This window comes from Prionailurus viverrinus, chromosome D4 (genome assembly GCF_022837055.1).
Source record: "Prionailurus viverrinus isolate Anna chromosome D4, UM_Priviv_1.0, whole genome shotgun sequence".
NCBI lineage: Eukaryota > Metazoa > Chordata > Mammalia > Carnivora > Felidae > Prionailurus > Prionailurus viverrinus.
This window is the reverse complement of record NC_062573.1, coordinates 94,273,117-94,294,971: the sequence shown is the minus strand read 5'-3', so window position 1 is coordinate 94,294,971 and position 21,855 is coordinate 94,273,117. Positions and strand designations below refer to the sequence as shown.

General features: G+C 58.3%; 1 protein-coding gene across 12 annotated transcripts in view; it reads left to right on the top strand.

The window, feature by feature from the left end:
- EXD3 (exonuclease 3'-5' domain containing 3) overlaps nt 1-21,855 on the top strand; it is an 81,775-nt gene that overhangs the window by 35,552 nt on the left and 24,368 nt on the right. For 9 of the 12 annotated variants that reach the window (XM_047830587.1, XM_047830586.1, XM_047830595.1 and 6 more), the window contains 12 exons: nt 272-325; nt 1,276-1,415; nt 4,554-4,651; nt 9,275-9,348; nt 9,479-9,517; nt 11,327-11,493; nt 12,002-12,125; nt 12,557-12,767; nt 12,863-12,972; nt 13,424-13,586; nt 13,668-13,834; nt 14,292-14,453. In XM_047830587.1, coding sequence (XP_047686543.1) covers nt 272-325; nt 1,276-1,415; nt 4,554-4,651; nt 9,275-9,348; nt 9,479-9,517; nt 11,327-11,493; nt 12,002-12,125; nt 12,557-12,767; nt 12,863-12,972; nt 13,424-13,586; nt 13,668-13,834; nt 14,292-14,453 — 1,509 coding nt within the window. The other 3 variants (XM_047830597.1, XM_047830596.1, XM_047830598.1) reach the window with 3 other exon arrangements.

Here is a 21,855-nt window from a genome sequence, read left to right as displayed (position 1 = left end):
ACACCCCAGCCTGGTAGGGCCCATGGGTCATTCCCACCTGCCCCACCTCTTGTGGAACCTGACTCAGCTGGGGGCGGGGGGGGGGGGGAGTGGGGCAGGGGTGCTTGTCTGCCAGGAGGCTTCTGGGTTCCAGGCCCCTTGGACCTGAACAGGCCTGTCCTGTGCCCCAGTGACAGAGGTGTAGAGGGTGGGAGCCCCCCCACCGTGGCGCTGCCCGTGCCCCACCAGGGCCCGTGTACTTTGTGGAACCTGCTCCATTTCTGATTGCCAGGCTGTCGTGCTGGGCTCCAGGCTGAAGTTGCAGCCAGCACTTGATGTTGAAAAGGTAAGTGTCTTTCTCACGTGAGTTTGAGGGCCCCAACGTGGATGAAGCCCAGGTCTCCAGAAACATGGTCTGGAGGCGGAGGGTCTTGTACCACTGAGCCCTGGCCTCTGCTGTTCACAGGGTGGGGCTGGGGTGCCAGAGGGCAAGGGTCGCATGTGACCACCTGACCCTACTCGGAGGGCCCAAGGGGCGTGCCCAGGAGGGCAGTCATTGGGCTCAGGTGTGGTATGCTCCGAAAGTGGTGGCCAGAGGGGCTCTCGGGAATGGAGCTCTCCGTGAGGACCACCCCATGGTTCCAGCCTGGCTGATGGGAGGGACCCCATCCAGTCTGGGCTCCAGGCAGCCTGACCTATGTGGTCACATGGAGAGGAAAGGAGGTGAGGTGGGGTCTAGTGTAGGGACCACTGGAAGGGGGCTTTGTTGAGGCCTGACTTTTGCGGTGGAAACGGCCCGAGTGTCCAAAGGGCCGGTGCCACCATCAGGGGCTGCCTCCAAGGTTCCCTGAGGGCTCAGCTTGGGGCTCTCGTGGGCTCATGCACTCACGGGCCCTAGGAGTAGGCATGCCATCTGTGCCAACGAGGAGGCATTTCTGGGCCATCGGGCTACTGCCCACGTTGGCCTCCCTCCTGCCCCCCGCCCCCAGTTCAGTGAAGACAGGAGAAACAGCTTCCCCAGGTTCTCCTTGCCTCTTGGGGCCTCCAGGCCTTTGTAATGGAGATGAAAATGACCACAGAGCCCAGGCCGAGCCCCAGGGAGCTGTGGGGCCTGCATGTGTGGGGGCGAGATGCTCAAGCGCAGGGCATGGGCTGGGCTGCCTGCATCGTGCCCCGGGAGCCACTATGGGAGCACTCACACTCTTGGATGGGTTGGAGGTGAGTCTGGGGTCTCAGCTGGGGGTGGAGGTGCCAGGTGCCCACAGGGCTGTGGCCTGAGGACGTGCTTCCCCGCAGATGTGCACCCCACTGCTCCTCCAGGACAGAGTGAGCCTCGTGGAGCGTTATGTGGCCGGCTTCCCGGACCTCCAGAGGAGGCTGCTGGCCCTCCTGGACTCCTGGTGCCGGCCCGGCTTTGACATCGGAGTTGTTGCCAGGTGAGCCCTACGGGGGCCGAGGGTGGGGTGAGGGGGGCAAGCACAGGGGAAGGCCACACGCATGGCCCCCACAAGTCGCAGCCGGGTCGGCCAGTGAGGGGCCACGCCTGCCAGGGACCAGATGAGAGACGGTTACCACCCTCGAGCGAACAAAAACAATCCTCCGCATCAGGTGGGTGACTTCTTACCTGGTTCCGGAAGTCATGCTGCTTATCCATTCACTCATTCCTTCATCCCTTCGCGGGATAAATCGCCAGGGACGGGTGTGGAGCCCGTGTGGATAGCCCACGTGCCTGTATAGGTGACGTGAGGGTGTCGCCTGGGTGTGGGGCACGGGGGTGGCATCTGGCGGGAGAACATCTTCTTGCCACACGTGTTGAGGGGGGCACAGGGGGCAGCAGCTCCTGGAGGTCTGTGAAGGCTCCTTGAGCCACCCGCCCATCCGCAGGTAGTCGTGGCTTGATCCTGGCTCCACGAACTACTCAGCCCTGGGGCCCCCCGGCTGGAGATCCAGACCTTGGGCTCTGGGGCAGACCTCCCTGGACCTATGAGCAAGTCACTTCACTTTCTGGGTTTCTTTCCTTGTCCCTAAAACTGGACTGATTTTGCCCGTCTCAAGGGTGGTGTGACTTAAATGCTGGGAAGCAGGCAAACCCACACAGCCCCGGGCCGGGCTCGTCCAGTGCTGGCTCTCCTCCCTGTCATTACGGATTTGAAAAGTGACAGAGTGGCGCCCAGCTGGCCCAGTCAGTGAAGCACGCGACTCTTGATCCCGGGGCCATGAGTTTGAGCCCCACGTTCGGCGTGGAGATTACTAAAAAAAAAGTGGCTTGAACAATAAACAACGACTTTAAAAAAAGGGTGGGGGGACACAGAGCAAGTAAGTGAACATACTGTGGGGCCAGGGGCCAGAGTCCCATGTGGAGAAGGGACATACATGGATGGACAGTGGGACAGTGAGAAAGGCCCTGTGTGGCTGGATTTAGTTGAGGATATTGGTTTAAATCAATGATTTTTTAAAAATTTCCTGGGTCTTAAGACACCTGGGTGGCTCAGTCCAACTCTAGATCTCGGCTCAGGTCGTGATCTCACGGTTCATGACTTTGAGCCCCACATTGGGCTCTGTGCTGACAGCTTGGAGCCTGCTTGGGATTCCCTCCCTCCCCCCTCCCCCCTCCCCCTCCCTCCCCCCATTCTTCTTTCTCTCTTACAAATAAATAAATAAATAAACAAACTTAAAAAGAATAGTTTAGAAAAAATTTTCCTAGGGCCTAGAGAAAGGGAGGGAGAGAGAGACAGAGACAGAGAGAGAGAGGGAGAGGGAGAGAGAGAAAGAATAACAAGCAGGTTTGGCACCATCAGCACAGAGTCCGATGTGGGGCTTTAGCTCACGAACTGTGATCATGACGAGCTGAGATCAAGAGTCAGATGCTTAACCGACTGAGCCCCCAGGCGCCCCTATAAACGCTAGGTTTTAAAAAGTGCTTCTGGGGGGCGCCTGGGTGGCGCAGTCGGTTAAGCGTCCGACTTCAGCCAGGTCACGATCTCGCGGTCCGGGAGTTCGAGCCCCGCGTCGGGCTCTGGGCTGATGGCTCAGAGCCTGGAGCCTGTTTCCGATTCTGTGTCTCCCTCTCTCTCTGACCCTCCCGCGTTCATGCTCTGTCTTTCTCTGTCCCAAAAATAAATAAACGTTGAAAAAAAAAATTAAAAAAAAAAAAAAATAAATAAAATAAAAAAATAAAAAGTGCTTCTGGGGGCGCCTGGGTGGCGCAGTCGGTTAAGCGTCCGACTTCAGCCAGGTCACGATCTCGTGGTCTGTGAGTTCGAGCCCTGCGTCGGGCTCTGGGCTGATGGCTCAGAGCCTGGAGCCTGTTTCCGATTCTGTGTCTCCCTCTCTCTCTGCCCCTCCCCCGTTCATGCTCTGTCTCTCTGTCCCCAAAATAAATAAACGTTGAAAAAAAAAAATTAAAAAAAAAAAAAGTGCTTCTGGCTGATAAATACAAGCATTTATTATTGTGTCTCTGCCCCAAAATGAAGAAGACATTTTAAGAGGAGAGGCAGCAACAGCAGGGGGTCCAAGAGCTGGTGGCAGGTGGTCAGGTAGAGCACTTAGCAGGCTGGGAAGCTGACCTGTGGCCGCCAGGAGCATGTGGGGTCCAACGCAGAGCCCGAGGAGGGCCCTCAGCGGTCAGCCGGTCCTTGGGGACCCTGGGCCGAGGTGTCTGCAGAACGCAGAACAGAACTCTTTGCAATCAAAAATTTAACAGCAAAGTGAAAAGCACAATAGAAGTTTGGAAGATAAATTTGAAGATGTCTTCGAAAAAGTACAAAACAGATAAACAGTATGAAAATCAGAGAGAAAAGGTTAAAAGAAAAAGTAGAGATCTTGTCAAGAAGGCCCGACATCCAAGTAACGGGAACCCCGGTCCCGAGGCACCTGGCTTAGCGGGTCTGCGGGGCGGCCTGCATGGGTGAGACGCACACTGCAGACCCCAGGAAGAGCAGGGATCAGGCGGGATTCCAGGAGCATCGCCTGCCCGGACCCCAAGGTCTCGGCTCAGCCGAACCCTCAAGCCGGCGCGGGGCAGAGCTCAGGCGCACACCAGCTCTAGCAACTTCTGCGGGTGTGTGCTGAGCTGTCAGCTGGGGGAGTGAGGAGGTGTGTCCATCGAGTTGTGGGCACAGAGCGAGGCAGGCGGGGGGCCTGGGTCAGCAACCTCAGCAGACAGGTATTAACCCTGAAGAGAACAGGAGGGTGTGGCCTGGCCACTGACAGTGTTCGCCTGGTTGTCTGGTCATGATATGGCAGACACGGTGTCCTGACCCTACGTAAGGGCTTGGATACTGTGTGGGGAGGGAGGCTGGAGAGCCTTCCGTGGTGAGATGTGCAGACCAAACTCCTAAAACTGAATAACCAAGAGATCACGTACAATCATGTCGCTTGTAAGCACAGAGACAAATACCAAACACGACAAAAGTGATGTGTGTCTGGTGTGCAGTGGGGCAGGGTGACAGGGTGACTGCTCTCTCCATAAACCTTGTAGAACTACCTGAGTTTTAAACTGTGCGTGTGTGACTTAGATGAAAACAAAAGTCTTAAAGCAGTGCCAGACAGGAGCCGTGTTTCTCTCCCTGCAGGCAGCACCCACAGGTGACCTCGAGGCTGGAGAGGCTGAGTCCCAGAGTGCTAAGTCGGCGGGTCCTGAGCCAGCTGGAGCGGCTGGGCCTGGACCCGGGTGAGTGCCGCCCCCACAACCTGTGCGCGCCCGGCGGATGCGGGGTTCAGGCCCGCATCAAGAGTCAGACCGACCAGGGTCCACCGACCTCCCCCCAACTTCCTGCCGCCTGCCCATCGCAGGCCCTGGACACGAGCAGCAGCCTGAGGCCCGCAAGCCCCTTTGCCCGCCTGCGTAGACTCCTGGGAGGCGGGGCCTTGCTGCACCCCGCCCCCTCCCTGCCCCCGCCCCTTCTGGTTCGTTCTTGTCTTTTCGTCCAATGATGGCTGATGGCCGTTCTAGCACACGTGAGGTGGTATCTCATCGTAATTTGGAGTTTCATTTCCCTGATGATTAGTGGTACCTTGGACCATTTCATTCATTCAACACCTGTTTGGATGTCTTCTTTGGAAAACATCCATTCGGTTCCTCTGCTCGTTTTAAAATCTGGTTATTTGGGATTTTTGGCTATTGAATTGCATGGGTTCCTTCTGTATTTTGAACGTTAGCCTCTTGTCAGATGCGTGGTTTGCAAATATCTCCTTCCACTCTGTAGGTTGCCTCTTCATTCTGTCGACTGTTTCTTTGCTGTACAGAAGCTAATTTTTAGTTTGATGTAAGGCCACTTGTTGGTGGCTTTTGGCTATTTGGCCCTCTTTGTTCATTGCCCTCCCCAGCCCACCAAACTAGATTTTAAACCTTCTTGCTTCTTAAAATATTCCTCAAGTTTCAACATATATTAGTTCTATTATTGTCCAGCTTAAGATATTTTCTAATTTTTATTATAATTTTTTCTTTACCCATGGGCTAATTAGAAATGTATTTCTTCTTCTGTTTTTAATGTTTATTTATTTATTTTTTAATTTTTTTTAATGTTTATTTATTTTTGAGACAGAGAGAGACAGAGCATGAACAGGGAAGGGGCAGAGAGAGAGGGAGACACAGAATCTGAAACAGGCTCCAGGCTCTGAGCTGCCAGCACAGAGCCCGACACGGGGCTCGAACTCACGGACCATGAGATCATGACCTGAGCCGAAGTCGGACGCTTAACCGAACAAGCCACCCAGGCGCCCCTAATGTTTATTTATTTTTGAGAGAGAGAGAGCTAGTAGGGGAGGGACAGAGAGAGAAGGAGACAGAGGATATGTCCTGACAGCAGAGAGCAGGATGCAAGGCTCGAATTCACTCATGGTGAGATCGTGACCTAAGCCAAAGTCAGACACATGACTGAGCCACCCAGGCGCCCCTAGAACTGTACTTCTTAATTTCAAAGCTATGTGGCACTTTTAGTTATCTTTCTAGTGTGGGCTCTTAATCTCATCATGATCAAAGATCATGCTTGGTATGATGTCAGTCCTTTGGGTTGAAACGTGTTGTTATGAAGAAATCTAATTTCTTTTCTCTGAAAGCAATCTCTCTCTCTCTCTCTCTCTCTCTCTCTGTCTCCTCTGTCTTTGATGTTCTGCAGTCTCACTGTGAAGAGAGTGGTTATAGATTTCTTTGTATTTATCTGGCTTGGTTTTTGTTGGGCTTTTTAAATCTGTGGATTGCTGTCTTCACTTGGTTCTGGAAAATTGTAAGTCACCATGTCCTCAGATGTTGCTGTTGGTTCTCTGGCCCCGTGTGTGATCTTGTCACCCTGCCTTCCCTGCGGTGTTACTGTCCTGTGTCTTGCTCATGATGAGCTCGGGCAACTCCTGCTCTTTTCCGCATCACTAATTTTCTCCTCTGTGTCCAAAAAACTACAAAACACTGCATTTTGATCGTTGTACCTGTAGCTCCAGAAGTCATACTTTGGTTCTTTTCCAGATCTGCTCTTTCGCTTTGTGTGGTTTCTTGGTACTTGAACATATTTCCAGTTTTGTCTTTTTTCCCTTCGAATGTCTTGCTCACAGGTGTCTTATGGTCTGTGTCCAAGTTTCAGCCCCATTTCTGGTCAGCATCTGGTTTCTGTCTCAGTCACCTGCAGGCTTCTCTGTCCTCACACCCTTGAGAAATTGTGCAGATCCCCTGACCCTGGACAAAGTTGCCTCCGGAAGGCAGTATTGCCTCCAGAAAGGAGGGCGATACTGGGGGCTTTTGCAGACAGAAACACATCACCAAGTGGTTTTGATGTGTGATTGTCCACGGCCCCCCAGGTGGTTTTAGGTGAAGAGATGGGGGGACCAAGAAGTGGTCGCCTGGAGGCTGGTGGTGCGGTCAGTCTGGGTCAGTTAGGGACAAGGAGCTGCTGGCTGTGCTGACGGTAGCTGGGGGGCCTCTGCCTGAAGCAGCCGAGGCAGGTCTAGGAGGACCGGCCGGCTGCTGGGACCCCTGGGGCGCCAGGGGACACAGCCCTAGGAAGGAGCCACCCTCAGGCTGCAGAAGAAGACCAAAAGAAGGGCTGTAGGTGCAGAAGCTCCAAGGAGGGTCCCGGCAGCACAGACCCCTGGGGGTGCTGGGGTCTGAGGGACCGGGAGGTCTGGGGTGCAGTTGCAGGACTGGAGCGCTAAGGAGTGGACCCCCCATGGGGATCCCCGTCCCTGGCAGGGGGGCCTCTGAGGTCACCTGCATGCCTGTCCTGGGCGCTGTGTCGGGGAGCCCTGCCAGCGTCCCTCAGGGTGCACACGGGGTGAGGGACACGGGCCCGAGAGGCTCTCAGCACGGAATCACTCACAGGGTCGATGCTGGCTGCTGTGGGGGGCTGCGCCTGCCGCCTCGGCAGAGGCTCTCCCCACCCGGGACTCAGGCCCGTGTGGGGCAGGGTGGGGGTGGGGCGTGAGGCCCACAAGGCCGGGGTGGTGGGCAGGCTGTGTGGGAGACCACAGCTGGGTCTGAGGTGCAGGCCTTCCCCCCCCCCCCCCCCAGCAGCCCTGCCATGACATTCACTGACCCACAGGGCCCACACTTCCGGGTCGGGTCATGGCCACAGTGGGCCCAGGGCTTGGGGCCAGAGGGGTCTTTGGGGTCTTGGACCAGCCTTAGCCTGGCACCCCCTGCAGTTCAGGATGTGCCCCCCTTGGAGGTCTATTCCCCCCCACAGGTCTCAGCTGAGTGTGGCACTGGAACAGGTTAGATGCCTAGGCACCCCTACATAGTGGGGACTCCCCCCTGACTATGTGCCGAGTCACATAGTCACACACAGTGGGGGGCCGCTGGACAAGAGGGCAGGGTAGACAAGCCGGTGCTTTCCGTGGGCGCCTTGCTCGTTGGGCAGGGAGGACAGACCCCCTCCGGGTCCCCTGTTCCGCATGACCACCCGCTGCCAGGCCCCATCTGCTGCTTCCCCAGCGGGGTCTGTCTTAGCCAGGAAGCCTCAGGGTCACAGCTGCGGTCACGGTCCCTTTGCCCCTCTGCAGTCCATCCGCGTGTCCACCGTCACAGCTGTGGCCTCCACAGGACCGACCCCATGTCCTCCGTGGGCTGACGTTAGACGCAGAAGGAGGGTCGGGGACTTCTGTTTGCCTCTCCAGCCTGAGCTCCCCACTAGCCCACCCCTCCCCAGGCCTGGGTCCCAGGTGGAGCCCCCCAAGGTGTCCTTGCGCGGATGAACCATCAGGCTGCAGTGTGCGTCGTATTTGGGTTTTGTGGTATCTGCAGGTGCTCAGGGGTGTGGCAGGCGGTTGGGCCTGGCTCAGCTGTGCCTGCCCCTTTAAGGGTTTGTGCTGCGTCTGGACCAGCCAGTCAGCCCAGGCTGCACCGGAATCTGTCTGTGGACACGATACCGTATCCACAAGGCTTTTGGACAAAGTTTCCCACCGGCAAAATGATGCTTCGAATTGTGTAAATGTTGTAAATGTCGGGAAAGCCAGTCTCTGTCTGCAGATGCCTCTGCAAGGACACATGGTTACTTTGTGTCCTGACAGAGCCTGCAGAAATTCACTTCTTTCCTTCTTTCCTTGAGTAGCTCACTCATTCGTTCCCCCCCCCCACTTCCTCAGGCCTTGTCCACCTCACTTTGCAGTGTTGTCCCAGGTTCCTTAGCAGCCTCCTGGGGTCTGGAACCCTCACAGCCTGGGCAGGAAGGAGGAGGGGGTGCCCCGTCACCTGTCTGAGGAGTCGCTGGCCCTCCCTTGCAGGCCCCAACCTCTGGGCAGCACTGACCTCCGCTGTGGTTGGACAGCGACCCTGTAACAGGGCGCTCCCCAGTGCTGGGAGTGGGGTGCTGCGGGTGCAGCCACACTTCCAGAGGGTGCAGGGCCCTGAGAAGGCCAGGCCGCCACTGGGAGGGGCAGGGTTCTGTGGTCAGCATCCCCTGCGCACTGCCAGGCTTCAAGGACAGCTGGCCCCAAGAGGGAGGACCAGCATCAGAGGGCGGGGCGGGTGGATGGGTGGGTGGGAGGGGGCCCTTCCTGGGCCCCCGCGGGCTCTGAACAAAATGTGGAAGTAAGGCCAACAAGTAAGCATCAGTTTGTAAACAGGTGAGCGAGATGGCCCCTTCCTCACATGCTGGTGGGAGAAGGACACGAAGGACAAGAAGCCTGGAGAGACGGGGCTCCTGTCCCTCAGAGCCCCTGATGCAGAGGGTCTGGGAGACCCCAAACGAGGCTCAAGGCTGGGAGGGCACCTGTGGGGACAGTGAAGGGTGGAGGGGAGTGGGCAGAAGCCCCCTACACACTGGCCCCCGGCCCCTGCCCTGCCCTGAGCTCTGTGCTTTTTCAACAGCTCTGTGTCCCAACGCTGCCACTCAGCAGCGCCTGGCCGCCCTGCGCTACCTGTGCTACAAGCGGTTTGTGGAGGTGCGTGTGCCCTGGTTAGCGCCCTGAGCCTGGGCCCGTGACGGGGGGGGGGGGGGGGGGCGGGGAGCTCTCCCTCCCCAGCTTCTAGAGCTGCAACTAGAAAAGGTTATCTTGATGCTTGCTTTCACAGAGAAGTATGTCTCAGGAGAACTGGGTGGACCACGTGCAGGTGAGTCCAGGGGCCCTGGAAGCCTCTGGAAGGGTCTGGAAGGCTCTGGAAGCCCCTGGAAGCCCTGTGCAGGGTGGGCATTCACTGGAGACCTTGGCAAGGACTAGAGGGGCACGTGACCCTGAGAGGCTGTGTGCACACGTATGGACTAGGCATGTGGTGTGTAGGCCCACACACCGGGTCAGCTCTTCCGATGTCCGGGCAGGGCCGGAAGCAGATGGTGCAGGGACGGGGCTTCTCCCCGCCCAGCACAGACCCCACACCTTGATGAGAAACCAGACACAGGGACTCACGTCTGCCCACCCCTGCCAGAAGGTGGGGTGCCAGAGGCAGCTGCTGAGGAGGACCCCACCAGGTGAGGCAGGGCCAGAGCGGCTGGGGGTCCTGGAGCCCCTTTTAGCTGGTGGAGCATGGAGCTGCCAGGCAATGGAGGAGGTCAGGTTTGCTGGAGATTCCACTTGTGCACCGAGAGAATATTCTAGACCATCCTTGAGTGCTGTGCTTGCACACAGCTCTGTGCCCCCTGAGGCCTTGTGAGGAATGAGCCCCCAACTGCCCAACGGGGTGATACAAGGGCCACTCCTGGCCCAGGGGGCTACAGAGCCCGCCAGGACAGCAGCCTAGACAGGACCATGTAGTGGCCTGGGTCCTTCAGGCCCAAGCTGGAAGTGTGGGTCATCATGGGCACAGCACTGTTCCCAGCCCTGGGCGAAGCAGCCTTGGAAGAAGGTAGGGGGTGTGGGGTCCCAGATGCAGCACAGGAGCAACGCACCAGTTAGCGGGGTGGGGGGGGCCCTCCTTCCTTGATGAATGGTCTAGCATCTGGTGTTCTGAGTGGCATCCAGTGGGGGGCAGTGCTGAGCCACCCCTGCAGTGATGGGTGTGTGGGGTGGGCGGTGAGTCACCAGAGAGGAACGTGGACCCCCGGGAAGGCCCGGAAGGCTGGTCCCCCCTGGGTGCCAAGGCCGAGGCAGCCGGAAGGGCAGCGGACATCCTGAAGAATGTGGAGGGGTTTCCACATATTGTCGTCCACGTGGGAACCCGCGGCCTGCGGGAAGCGGATGGCCTGAGGCTGCTGGGGGGACAGAGTTGTCTGGGAGGGGCCCTGCCTGTCAGCCGGCAGAGGCTCCTTGGGGAGCACAGAGGCCTCAGGGGCTAGAGATCCGGAGAGTGAGAGGCTCAGACTCTGGGGAGGGTGGGGTGCCTGGGCCTTGCCCTGGGTGCCCCGAGGCTGAGCGGACTTGGGTGGGCTGCCCGTGGGCTACATGAGTCCTGTGCTCCTGTGCTGGGCACTGGTGTGGGAGAGGCCGCCTCGGGAGGCCCCGGAGCATCATTACCCCTCTGAGGGCCGCCCGTCCGTGTCCACTGTCTGGACCATGGATTCAGGGGTGTCCCATGGCCCTCCTTCCCCTGAGCATGTTGGCCAGCCCAAGGGTGGAGGCAAGGATGCCCGAGGGGCAGACTTGGACAGCCGCAGGGTCAGGAGCAGAACCCACCAGGCAAGGGTGGAGACAATGTTCTAGGAAGACAGTACCGGTGTCAGGTTGGGGGGGCAGGACCGGTGAGGAGGTGCTGGTGATAGCAGCAGGGTGGGACCGGGCATTGGAGATGGGGAGACGGACGCAGGGAGCCAGGCCGGGCTGCGGACACAGGACGGTGACCCTCCAGCCTGACCGTGTGGAAGGTCCTCGACAGCTCCCTCAGCACAGAGCCTTGGGGTCTGCGGGGGCAGGTCTGGGCCTGGTGCGGGACTGTCTGCACCCCCTCGGGGCAGAGCCGGGCGGCACAGCCCATCCCATCTGTCCCCAGGGCCTGGTGGGCCGGGAAGAGTGGCCCCAAGAGGCGGTAGTGCAGCTGCTGGCCTCCCCCGGCAACGAGGCCGTGGCCGCGCAGTGCGCCCTGGGCCTCTCAGTGCCCGAGGAGCAGCTGCCAGCCACAGTGGCGGCCGAGCTCCGCCGGCTCGAACTCCAGGAGAGGTGAGCGCCCCCAGGCTCGGGAGGCTGGTGAGCGGAGCACGCCCTGGGGCCCCCACCCCTTGGGAAGTGATCCCACGACTCACATATGCCAGCACTTTGGGAGTGAGACCAGAAAAGCAAGGAGGGGGCACATGCCCCTGTTCCCAGAACGCAGACACGCACAGAGCCAGGAGCCCGCACCCCTCCGCACCGGCCTCAGACCCTGGGGCCGGAGCCCACAACCAGGCCCCACACCCCCAAGGGCCTGAGGAAGCGGCAGTCTGTTGGCTGGGGGGGGGGGGGGGGGGGACAGCGGCAGGTGGGCAAGGCGGAGAGAGCAGCTGTGTGGGAGGAGGGGCACAGGCGGGCACACCGCAAAGACCCCCCAGACGCCAGCGGCCCTCGTAGCTCCCGTTCCTCTCTGAGGTCTACTCTGGGCCTGGCCAGGCCAGGAGGTGCTGGGGTGGGGTGGGGTGCGGCCCCAAGGGCCCAGAGCGGGGGGTGGGTGCCACTGCTCCGCTTCTTCCAGGGTGGCCAGGGCGCCTTTGGAGGACAGGAAGGGTGATTACTACCAGCTGCCCATCGCCAGGGAGGACATCCACTTCCTGGCCTCTTGGGAGGACTTGGCCAGGCACGAGGAGGTGTTGCTGCAGGTGGGTGGCCAGCTCTGGGGCTCTGTCCACACCATGGACCCCCAGGCTTGGCTGTCCTTCCCACCCACCCCAGACACCCCTGCAGAGCAGGGCACCCATACCAGCCCATTTGGAAGACCCTGGGCCCAAAACACAAGCATGAGACACTGCCCCCTCACCTGCAGCAGCTCCAGACCTGCGCTGTGGCCGGGCCCTCGGCCTGGTTGCCAGGTTCCTTTGACCCCTTCTGTGTGGAATGGCGGGCAAGCCAGGGGCCAGGCGCGGCCCCGGTCACGTGGGAGCTCCCAGGGCTGGTCAGCCCTCCCAACAGAGGCTGCCGTACCTGGACCTCACACTCAGGGGGGGCCCGGCTAGCTGCACCCTCCCAGCCCTCAGCCACAGCCCTGCAGCCCCAGCGGGCCTCACCTGCTCATAGCAGCCCCTCTCCGCAGCCCGGCCAGGTGGTCGGGGTAGACATGGAGTGGAGACCCTCGTTTGGCACGGGGGGCCGGCCCCAGGCATCAGTCATGCAGTTGGCAGTGGAGGGCCGCGTGTTCCTGCTGGACCTGCCTGTGCTCTCGCGGCCAGCGGGAGGGCAGGTGTCGAAGGCCTTCTCCGGGCTGGTGTCCCGGCTGCTCTCGGACCCCTCCATCACGAAACTGGGTGAGCAAAGCCCCTGCCCACCGAGGGGGAGGGTGCTGGGGCAAGGCCCCGGCCCCTTCCTCGGGTGCCTGTCACGCTGACGGCCCTCCTTGCAGGTTATGGGCTGGCGGGGGACCTTCGGAGCCTGGGTGCTTCCTGCCCGGCCCTGGCGCACGTGGAGAAGCAGCTGCGGGGCGGCCTGGACCTGCTGCGGGTGCACAGGCAGGTCCGCTCGAGGGGGGCAGGGGGGCCCTCCTTTCTCTGCTGAGCCGCCTGCACAGCCATGCCCTGCGCCAGCTGGGGGTCTTCACCATGGGCTGGCGGGTGTCTGTGTGCCAGGATGAGCTCATGACCTCAGAGCACCTTTGTGTTGGCCACAGGTCACCAGGCCCTGCGGAGGAGGGAGAGTCACCACGTGTCCCCACACTTTCCCCAGAACCAGCCCTGCTTTGGGCCCCTCTGAGTTCTCAGCACACGCCCTTGGGGGCTAAGATGTCATCCCCAGAGCTGACCTGAGGCCCCCCACGCAGCCTGCCTTGGCCATCCACGCCCTCCCTTGCACGCACTGGCGGCTCTGGAGGGTGAGGGCCTTCCCCAGGGCAGGGCCGCCTGGCACCGTGGTGGCCATCCTTCCTCCCGCACAGGCCACTCACCCCTGAGGGGCTCTGTCTTGGCAGATGCGGGTGGTGAACATGCCAGCTGGAGGCACGTATGAGTCCAGGGGGCTGCGGGGCCTCAGCCTCCTGGTGCAGCAGGTCCTGGGCAAGCCCCTCGACAAGACGCAGCAGCTCTCTAACTGGGATCGGCGGCCGCTGAGCGAGGGGCAGCTGGTTTACGCAGGTGCACACCCCTACTTCCCCCACACCCCGCACCCCTGTGCCCCCCACACTGGAGGCTGAGGCCGACCCATGCCAACCCCAGCTGCTGACGCCTACTGCCTGCTGGAGGTGCACCAGGCGCTGAGCAGAGAGCCTGCCAGCTTCTCCCTGTCTGAGGACCTGGCCAGGAGCCTGCAGCCAGGGTGCAGCGAGAGACCGGGGGCCCGGGAGCCGCCCCGCCTGCAGGAGGCCTCAGCCCTGCCTTGGCAGGTGGGTGAAGCCCCCCGGGACCCCTTCATAAGAGTTCTCAGGGCGGAGGACCAGACGGGGAAGGAGGCCTGGGAGGGGAGCAGAGCCCCGTCAGCGTCCTGGAGGAGGGGGGTTCCCATCGCTGTCCTGTCAGCGGGCTTGACATGCTCCCACCAAGGTCCAGGGCGGTGTCTCGCGTGAACCGTGTGGCTCCCGAGCCCCGAGCCCCGCTGCATCGTACACAGAGCCCCCACCCCAGGAAACGTGTGGAGGCCCTGCCTGGGCCCGGTGCGAGCGATCTCGCATCATTTTGTTAATGTGTCCGTCTGCTGTGTTCTGCGTGGAGGCCATACTGCTCGTGATTCTCTTTCTAAAGGCTGAGAAAGAGCTGGCCACTCGGCCCGCAGGGCTCTCACTCCCCACAGAGTCCAGGGCGGGGCAGGGGCGCCGCCGGCCTCTGAGCAGGGCCGTGTTGCAGGTGCCTGTGGCCGAGCGCGAGGACACCACTCCAGAGGTCCCGGCCAGGGCCTTCCGCGTGGTGTGCGACAACATGCTGCAGGGGCTGGCAAGGAGCCTCCGCTGCTTGGGCGCGGACGTGCGCGTGCTGGGCACCAACGAGGACCACCGAAGGGCAGCTGAGGTGAGCGTGGCAGGGCTTCGTGCCCACCCAGCTGGGGCTCGGGGCCCCTCTCTCCCCCTGTCCGCTGGGAGCAGGGGCTGTGTCTCAAGCTGCCGTGGTGCCCCTGCTGCATAGACCCAGCCCCGGGGCAGAGGGCAGGGCTTCCCTGGCCTGGCAGGGACACTGTCTCCAAGGACAGCGATGTTTGTGGCTGCCGGGCACCTGGGGTCTGCCGGCGGGAGCCCTCTCAGCTCCTGCAGGAATGGGCCTGACCCAGGCAGACCCCAGTGGTCTCGCCCCCACCTCCACCCCATTGTCCTGTGGCCCCTGGAAACACCACACACCGCTCTCAGCTGTGGCAGGAGCCTGCCTGTGAGGACACCAGCCCCCCGGGGCCGTGGAGAAATCCTGAGCTGGGGTCTTGGAATTCAGGGGCTTGCACTTGGATGGAAATCTTTTCCACAGGTTCATGGTGATAAAACTCAACACACAACTCACCCATCAGAGCGTACAGTTCAGTGGCTTTTTGTACATCCACAGTGTTGTGGGACCAGAACCACAACTGTCACCCCCCCTCCCAGCCCCACCCCTGGCCCCTGGCCATCCCGTGTCTGTCCCCGGGGGGTCTGGCCATCCCGTGTCTGTCCCCGGGGGGGTCTGGCCATCCCGTGTCTGTCCCCGGGGGGTCTGGCCATCCCGTGTCTATTCCCAGGGGGCGGGGGAGGCTGTTCTGGAGTCTGGCTGTGCTCACTCGGCACGTTTTCCGCGTTCATCTATGTTCTTGTATGTGCCGTTGCTTCCTTCCTTTCTACGACCAAATAGTGTCCTGTTGTGTGAATGGATGGTCACCTGGGCTGCTCCCGGTCACGCTGCTGTAGGGGAGCACAAACATGGCTGTAATGTAGTTTTCCGTTAATCGTGGTTTCTTTTGTGCCTTTGCAAACGTCTTTCTGGGAACGGGTCCCCAGGCTCACTGGATGGCTGGCTGCAGCACGGAGCCCGTGGCGGCCCTGAGACGTCAGAGCACTGGGATCTGTCTGTGGCCCGGGAGCCCCAGAGCAAGCAGCCACCGTGGTTGCCTGTATATCACGTACTGGGTCCGGGCAGGACCAGCCATTCGTGGCTCAGCCCCCCGACACATCCAGCACTTGTGGGTGGCTATTCTTGGTGTCCCCCCCCCCCCACAATGAGGAAGCTGAGGCCAAAAGAATGGAGCCTGCCCCAGGCTGCCTGCCCCTGCCGTTCGTGAGGGGTTGGTGGCGCTCTCCCCCATCTCTGGCCCCTCATCGGCCACTTCTCCCAGGGGCCTGTCCTGGCATTGGCCCTGGCCACCGTCCCTGTAGAAAACACCTGTTTCCCAGCTACGGCTGCTTTTAGCCTGTGGGGTGCCAAGACCAAGGTGGCCAGCCTGGCTTCTCGGGGACTCCAGACCAGACGTCATCGGTCAAGGAATTCATGGGCCAGGGGGGGCGGTGTCTTCCCACCTGCCCCCCAGAGAGCGTGTGATCGCCAGCAAATGGGAGACGGGGTTTGGCTCCCGTGTTCCTTAAACACCCCTGTTATACCTGTGCTTTTTTATATTGTGTGACAAAAGGGATTTAAAGATGTAATTTACTAATCAACTTGCAATCAGCCCGTAATCAAGAGAGTATTTCGAATCACTCAGGTGGGCCCAGCATCATCACATGAGCCCTTCAGAGCAGAAACAGGAGGCAGGAGTCGGAGTCAAGGCACAGGGTGGTGTTGCCCGGTGGGTCTGCCCCCGCCCCCAGAGCCCGGCCGCAACCCAGCTTCTGCAGAGTGGTGCTTGGGGGAAACGTTGCGGCCACACAAGAGAGGGAGCGCAGGTCCTGGTGGCAGAGCGTGTGGCGCTGCCGGAACAGACGGATGGACGGACGTGGAAGGAGCTTGGCAATCAAGGGCGGTTTGGGGCACCGGGGTTGAAGCCTGGCCGGCCTTGGCGGACTGCGGGTAGAAGGCGTTGAAGGTCACGAGACAGAAGCAGGGTCCGCTCAGTGCTGCTGGGCCGGCCGGGGCTGGGATTCAGACCTAAAAACGCACCAACTTCAGTTGAGAGGAGATGCCCGGCCCGCCCTGGCGAAGGCGGCATTTGTGGGTGGTACTTCTCCGCGGTGCAAACCTGTGGACGGAGGTGTGAGCCAGACCCGGACCCTGCCCTGGTGTCGTACTTGCCGTGGACTGGTGTCAGCCATCCAGTTTCCAAAGTCCCTTTGACTCATTTCTGCCCAGCAGGCCTTCTGATCAAAGCTGTGACTGGATTCTGCATTTTCAGGGCCTCCAGAGTAGGAAGCTTCGCGCCCCTTTGCTTGTCTGCTGCCAGAAACGCTCTGGGCGGTGATGGTCTCGCGGGGGCAGGGCCTCGGGCACTTTCCAGAGAGAGCTGCTGGGTCCCTTGGCTGCTCTCCGTGCTCCTCCGTGGACCTTTCCGGACCGTGTGTTTCCGCATCAGAACTCCCACGAGGGAACTGTGTGTTCTGTATGCGGGCAGTTGTCCTCGAGGTCCCGCCTCCTGTACCGCTCATCTCGTGTGCTGCTAGTGCACGGACAAGCTCGTTCTTGGAGGGAAACGAGGCTCTGCTGCTGAGGGCCCCGGGGCACGAGGGGCGTCCTCCCTGCAGGCAGGCGGGGTGCTCGCAGAGAACGGGGCGCCGTGTCCTGCGCTGGTCAGGCAGCCCCCCAGACCCGAGGCCCCCACGCAGGTGCCCAGGGCACATCCCGGGGCCTCCTGCTGCTTCTCGTCAAGTGGGAGAGGACAGGGTCAGCTGGGAGAAGGTCTCTTCAGCAAAGAGGAGCCAGACTGGGTGACGGGGTCGGTGGGGGGGGGCTTCTCAGTCTGGTGGGACCGTGGAAGATGCTAAAATCAAGTGATTGATTTCCAAAGGGTGGCCGAGGGGAGGCCAGGTGCCATGGAGAAGAGGTCAGAGTTTGAGTTCACAAAAGGCTACGGAGGGCCGTGAGGGCATGAGGGTGCCCACCAAGCCCGAGTCCTCAGGGAAGGACTTCCCTCGGCAGAAGCCGGAATTAGAGGAGAAAGTCCACCCACCGGTGACAGCTCTGGGCCGTGCCTGTGGTGTCCTGCCGCTCATGACCCGCCCCCGATGGGCCACCCGGTGGACTTCAGGTGCACCTGGCCAGCCACATGAGCGAGAGCCAGTTCCTTGTTTATGCCTCCGGCTGGTGCTGCTTCTCCGGGCGACCGTAGCTCCTACAGACGCTGGTGCCAGGTGTGGTTCCAGAGCACAGCCTTCAGGAGGGGTCCTCTGAGTGGGGTCCGGGGTTTCCAACTCGGTGCTCTAACCTGACGACCTTGAAAGGCAGTGTCTCCCACAGGAGACAGGTCGCTGGGAATCCGTGGCATCACGTGGCAAAAGGCCCTCAAAATCTTGCCTGCCCTGGATATCCTTACCAAATACCTACGGAAGAAGAGACTGGTGAACGCCTCAGGACGTTTTAGTCAAAGTACCCAGCGCGTGGAATCAGCCAGCCAAAGTGGCAAAGGGAAGGATTGGGCGTGGGCCTCACACTTCGTGTTCACAGCCCGCACGGGGGACTGCAGAGCTTCCGTATCTGCCCAGGAGAAGCCGCAGGCCTGAGATCGCGGGACAGCAGAGCCAGGGTCTGCGCCTCTGGACGGGCAAGTGGGAACAAGCCAAGTTCACCACTGGCACCAAGCTGTCCTCGCCCGTCCTGTCGGTGTGAAGACCTGTATCGTGTATTTTAATTCGCCGATCTCTGGTTACCGACCAAGCTGTGTTCACCAGCTGCTGCCGCCTCCAGCTCTACGACGTGCTCGGTGAGGAAGTCGGTGGAGCGGGCCTGACGCGGTCCTTCGAGAGGCCCGTGCAGAAGCGCTTGGCCAGCAAACCGTTCCCTCGCTGATATGGCACTTTCCTGAAATGCTGAAGGTGGCTCACCGTGCCTGCGGCGTCCACACAGCGTGTGTTCTGTGTGGGCCCCCCCGCCCCCCCGTCTCTCTGGGAGTCGGCAGTTTGGGCGTAGGCCAGGCCGAGGTGCCCGTGTACCCGGCCCCAGTACAGCCCCTGCGGCTTTGCCTGACAGCCAGCTCTCCCTGCCGCGTGCCCCTGCTGCTGGGTGCACCCCGTGCCTCTAGCCCCTCGCCCGTGTGCCTTTCCACGTGTTCGTTTTGCTTCGTATCCTTGCCCCAGAATCAGTCTTTGCCATTAATGAGAACACACACGAGTCCTTCTAGTGAGCCAGTGAGCCTGGGGTGTTTGGGGACCCTGCCCTAGAAAGGTCTCCCCTGTCTCCATCCCTCTGGCTTTGCTCTTCACCTTGGCAGGAGGTGGGGTGAGCCCAGCCGCTCGGGTAAAGCCTGGAACTGCACTGACAGCCGGTCAGGTGAGGGGAGGGAGGCGGCCTCCCACCTCTCCGCTCCGGCCCTCTCCACTAAGCCCCGCTGCCTCGCTCCGCAGAGCTCACCCAGGAACTTGGCGGTTTTGCCAAGAATTGATCTCACACCCAGAAGCCTGCTGAAAGTCTCCTCGGTTCTGCTGAGCCGGCAGTCAGGTCTCGGGGCCTCCTGCGGACCCACCGCCTACGGACAGCTGCCCTTCCTCCCTCTCCAATCCTTTCAGCCTCAGCTTCTGCCCTTTTCCTATCCTTCGCTCACTTGCGCAGAAGCGGTGGCCTCTTTGCCCCGCGCCCTCCAAAGCCCGGGGGCTGTTTCAGCACGAAGCCGATGCCCGGCTGCCCTCCCGTCACGAAGGAGATGGGGATCTGCCGAAAGCTGCCTCTGTAGCAACCGAGATAACCTCCGTGGTTGGACCTGTCTTGGCCCAGCTTGTGACCCTTTCCTATACCGCTGGCCTTGGTTTGAAGGTCTTATGTGGGAAGTTTGGGTCCCCCGGGAACACGTCTGACACAGCACTGCTCCTTCATCGCCCTCTTTTCTGGCCTCGTAAACACGGGGAGGCGTCTTCCCTCTTTCTGCAACTTGGAGTCATATTCGAATTCTCTTCTCCTCCAGTGTTGGCTGACTTCCTGCGAGGCTTCCGGGCCTGGCATGTTAGGGGAAGGGGTTTCTAGAGCCGATTCTTTCTTAGTTAATAATTATAGGACTGTTTAGTTGTCTGCATCTTCTTGGGTCACTTTTGGTAATTAATCTTTTTCCGGAACGTGTCCCTCCCGCCCCGTGTCCCAGAACCACGCCGTCGTTGGTGTTCTCTGCGTGAGTCCCGCCGTGTCTGCAGCACTCACGCTTCCGGTCTCACCGTCGGGCACTCGCGCTCCTCCGTTTCTCTGGATCTTACAGAGATTTGTTAACTTAATAAGTCTTTTCAAAGTACTGGTATCTGGTTTGTTGATCCTTTCTATCTCATTCTTGTTTTCTGTCTCATTAACTTCTATTCTTATCTTTATAGTTTCCTTCCTTTTGCTTTCTTGGGGTTACTTCCAAGTGGGGTGCTCCTTAGCTCCTTAACTTTCAGCCTTTTGAATTTGATGATGTAAACATTCAAGACCATAAATTTTTTCTTGAAGTACCGTTTCCACTGCATTCCATCAGTTTCGATCTGTAGTACTTTTCTCATTCTATAGTTGTAATAATTTTTGAGTGCCTGTTACAATTACTTATTTGACTCAAGAGTTCTCTAGAAAACTATTTTCTAATTTCAGAAAGCTTGGAGTTTTAGAGCTTTTTAGTTCTCTTTTTAAAATGGATTTCTAACCTAACTGAATAGTAATCAAGGAGCATCGTCTATATAGTGCTAATTTAGATGTTTGTGAAGACTTGCCTTATATAGCCAAGTAGACGATCTTTTTAATCAATGTTCCATGTGGGTTTTTGTTTTTAATGTTTTTTTTTAACATTTATTCATTTTTGAGAGAGAGAACAGAGCATGAGCCAGGGAGGGGCAGAGAGAGAGGGAGACACAGAATCAGTCTCCAGGCTCTGAGCTGTCAGCACGGAGCCCGACACGGGACCCTAACTCACTGACGGTGAGATCATGACCTGAGCCAAAGTCCGACACTCAACTGACTGAGCCACCCAGGCGCCCCCCATGTGGGTTTTAAAAGGATACATATTCTCCTCTAATCATGCTCATTTCTCTCTCTCTCTCTCTCTCTCTCTCTCTCTCTCATACATACACATACTCAGTAGATCAAACTGAATTAATGTATTTCTCAAATCATCTGTACCTCAATTATTTTTCTGCCTAATTCTCTGTACTGAAGTCTCCTATGATGGTGGGTTCATCAAATTCTTCTTGTAGTTGTGTCAGCATTTGCTTTATATGTTTTTAAATTATGTTATTAGGTGCATATGCATATAATTTTTAGACTTCTTATATCTTCTTGTTTGAAATCTTTTACAATTATTACCTAATAATCAACCTCTTTGGCTCTACTAATGCTCTTTGCCATAAAGTCTATTTTAACTAATATTGACGTCATTTCTCCAGTATTCTTTGGTTAGTATTTGTATATCATTCCTAGTCCTTTTACTTTCAACGTTCCTTTACTCTTGTAGACTAGGTGTATCATATGTGTTTCTTATAAGATGCTTCTAGCTAAATGTGAAAAAAAAATCTAGTCTGACAATCTTGGCTTTTTAAATTATTAGGTTAGTCTGTGTGCGTTTAATGTAATTGCTAATACCCTTTGGGTTCAGTCGTGCTCCCCTAACTTCTGTTTTCTGTTGCTTCTACTTCTGTTCTTTTTTCCCTTTGTTTCTTAACATTCTTTTAGCTTTTCACCCTTGTTCTATTTTTCTATTAGTTTGAAAGTTATAAATTCCATTTCTTATTTATTTGGGGGGGGGGGGATCCAGAGAGAGGAGAGAGAGAATCCTAAGCAGGCTCCACGATGTCGGCGCAGAGCCCAACATGAGGATCCAAGTCACGAACCGTGAGGTCGTGACCTGAGCCAAAGTCACAAGTCAGACGCTCACCAATGGAGCCACCCAGGTGCCCCTATAAGTTAGATTTCTGTTCTTTTAGAGGTTATGCTAGAAATTTTAACATTTATATCTGAGTTAACGTTGTCTAGAGTTAAAGTTAATACGAGGAGCTTAGATCAAGTCGGTTTTCTCCCTCCCAACTTACCTGTTGTTATTTTCCAATATTTTAACACAATGTGGTTTTTCTTGATTCTACTAATTAGACGTCGTATTTGTGTATTCGATGGCTTGTAGAGTTTAGGCTGTGTGCATGTGCCCTTGTACAACAGAACTTGCTCCAAGAAAAAGCAAGCTCTTTCCTGCTAAAAGAACTTCTTTTGCTACATCATTTCATTGGGGCTATTTTTCCCTGGAAAATCTCTATGTCTTCTCTCTCCTGAAAGAGAGTGTCTGGGTTTATAACTATAGTTTGACAAACTTTGAAAATAGCCCATTGTTTTTTGGTGTCCATCGTTGCTGTTGAGATGTTTGTCATCAGTACTT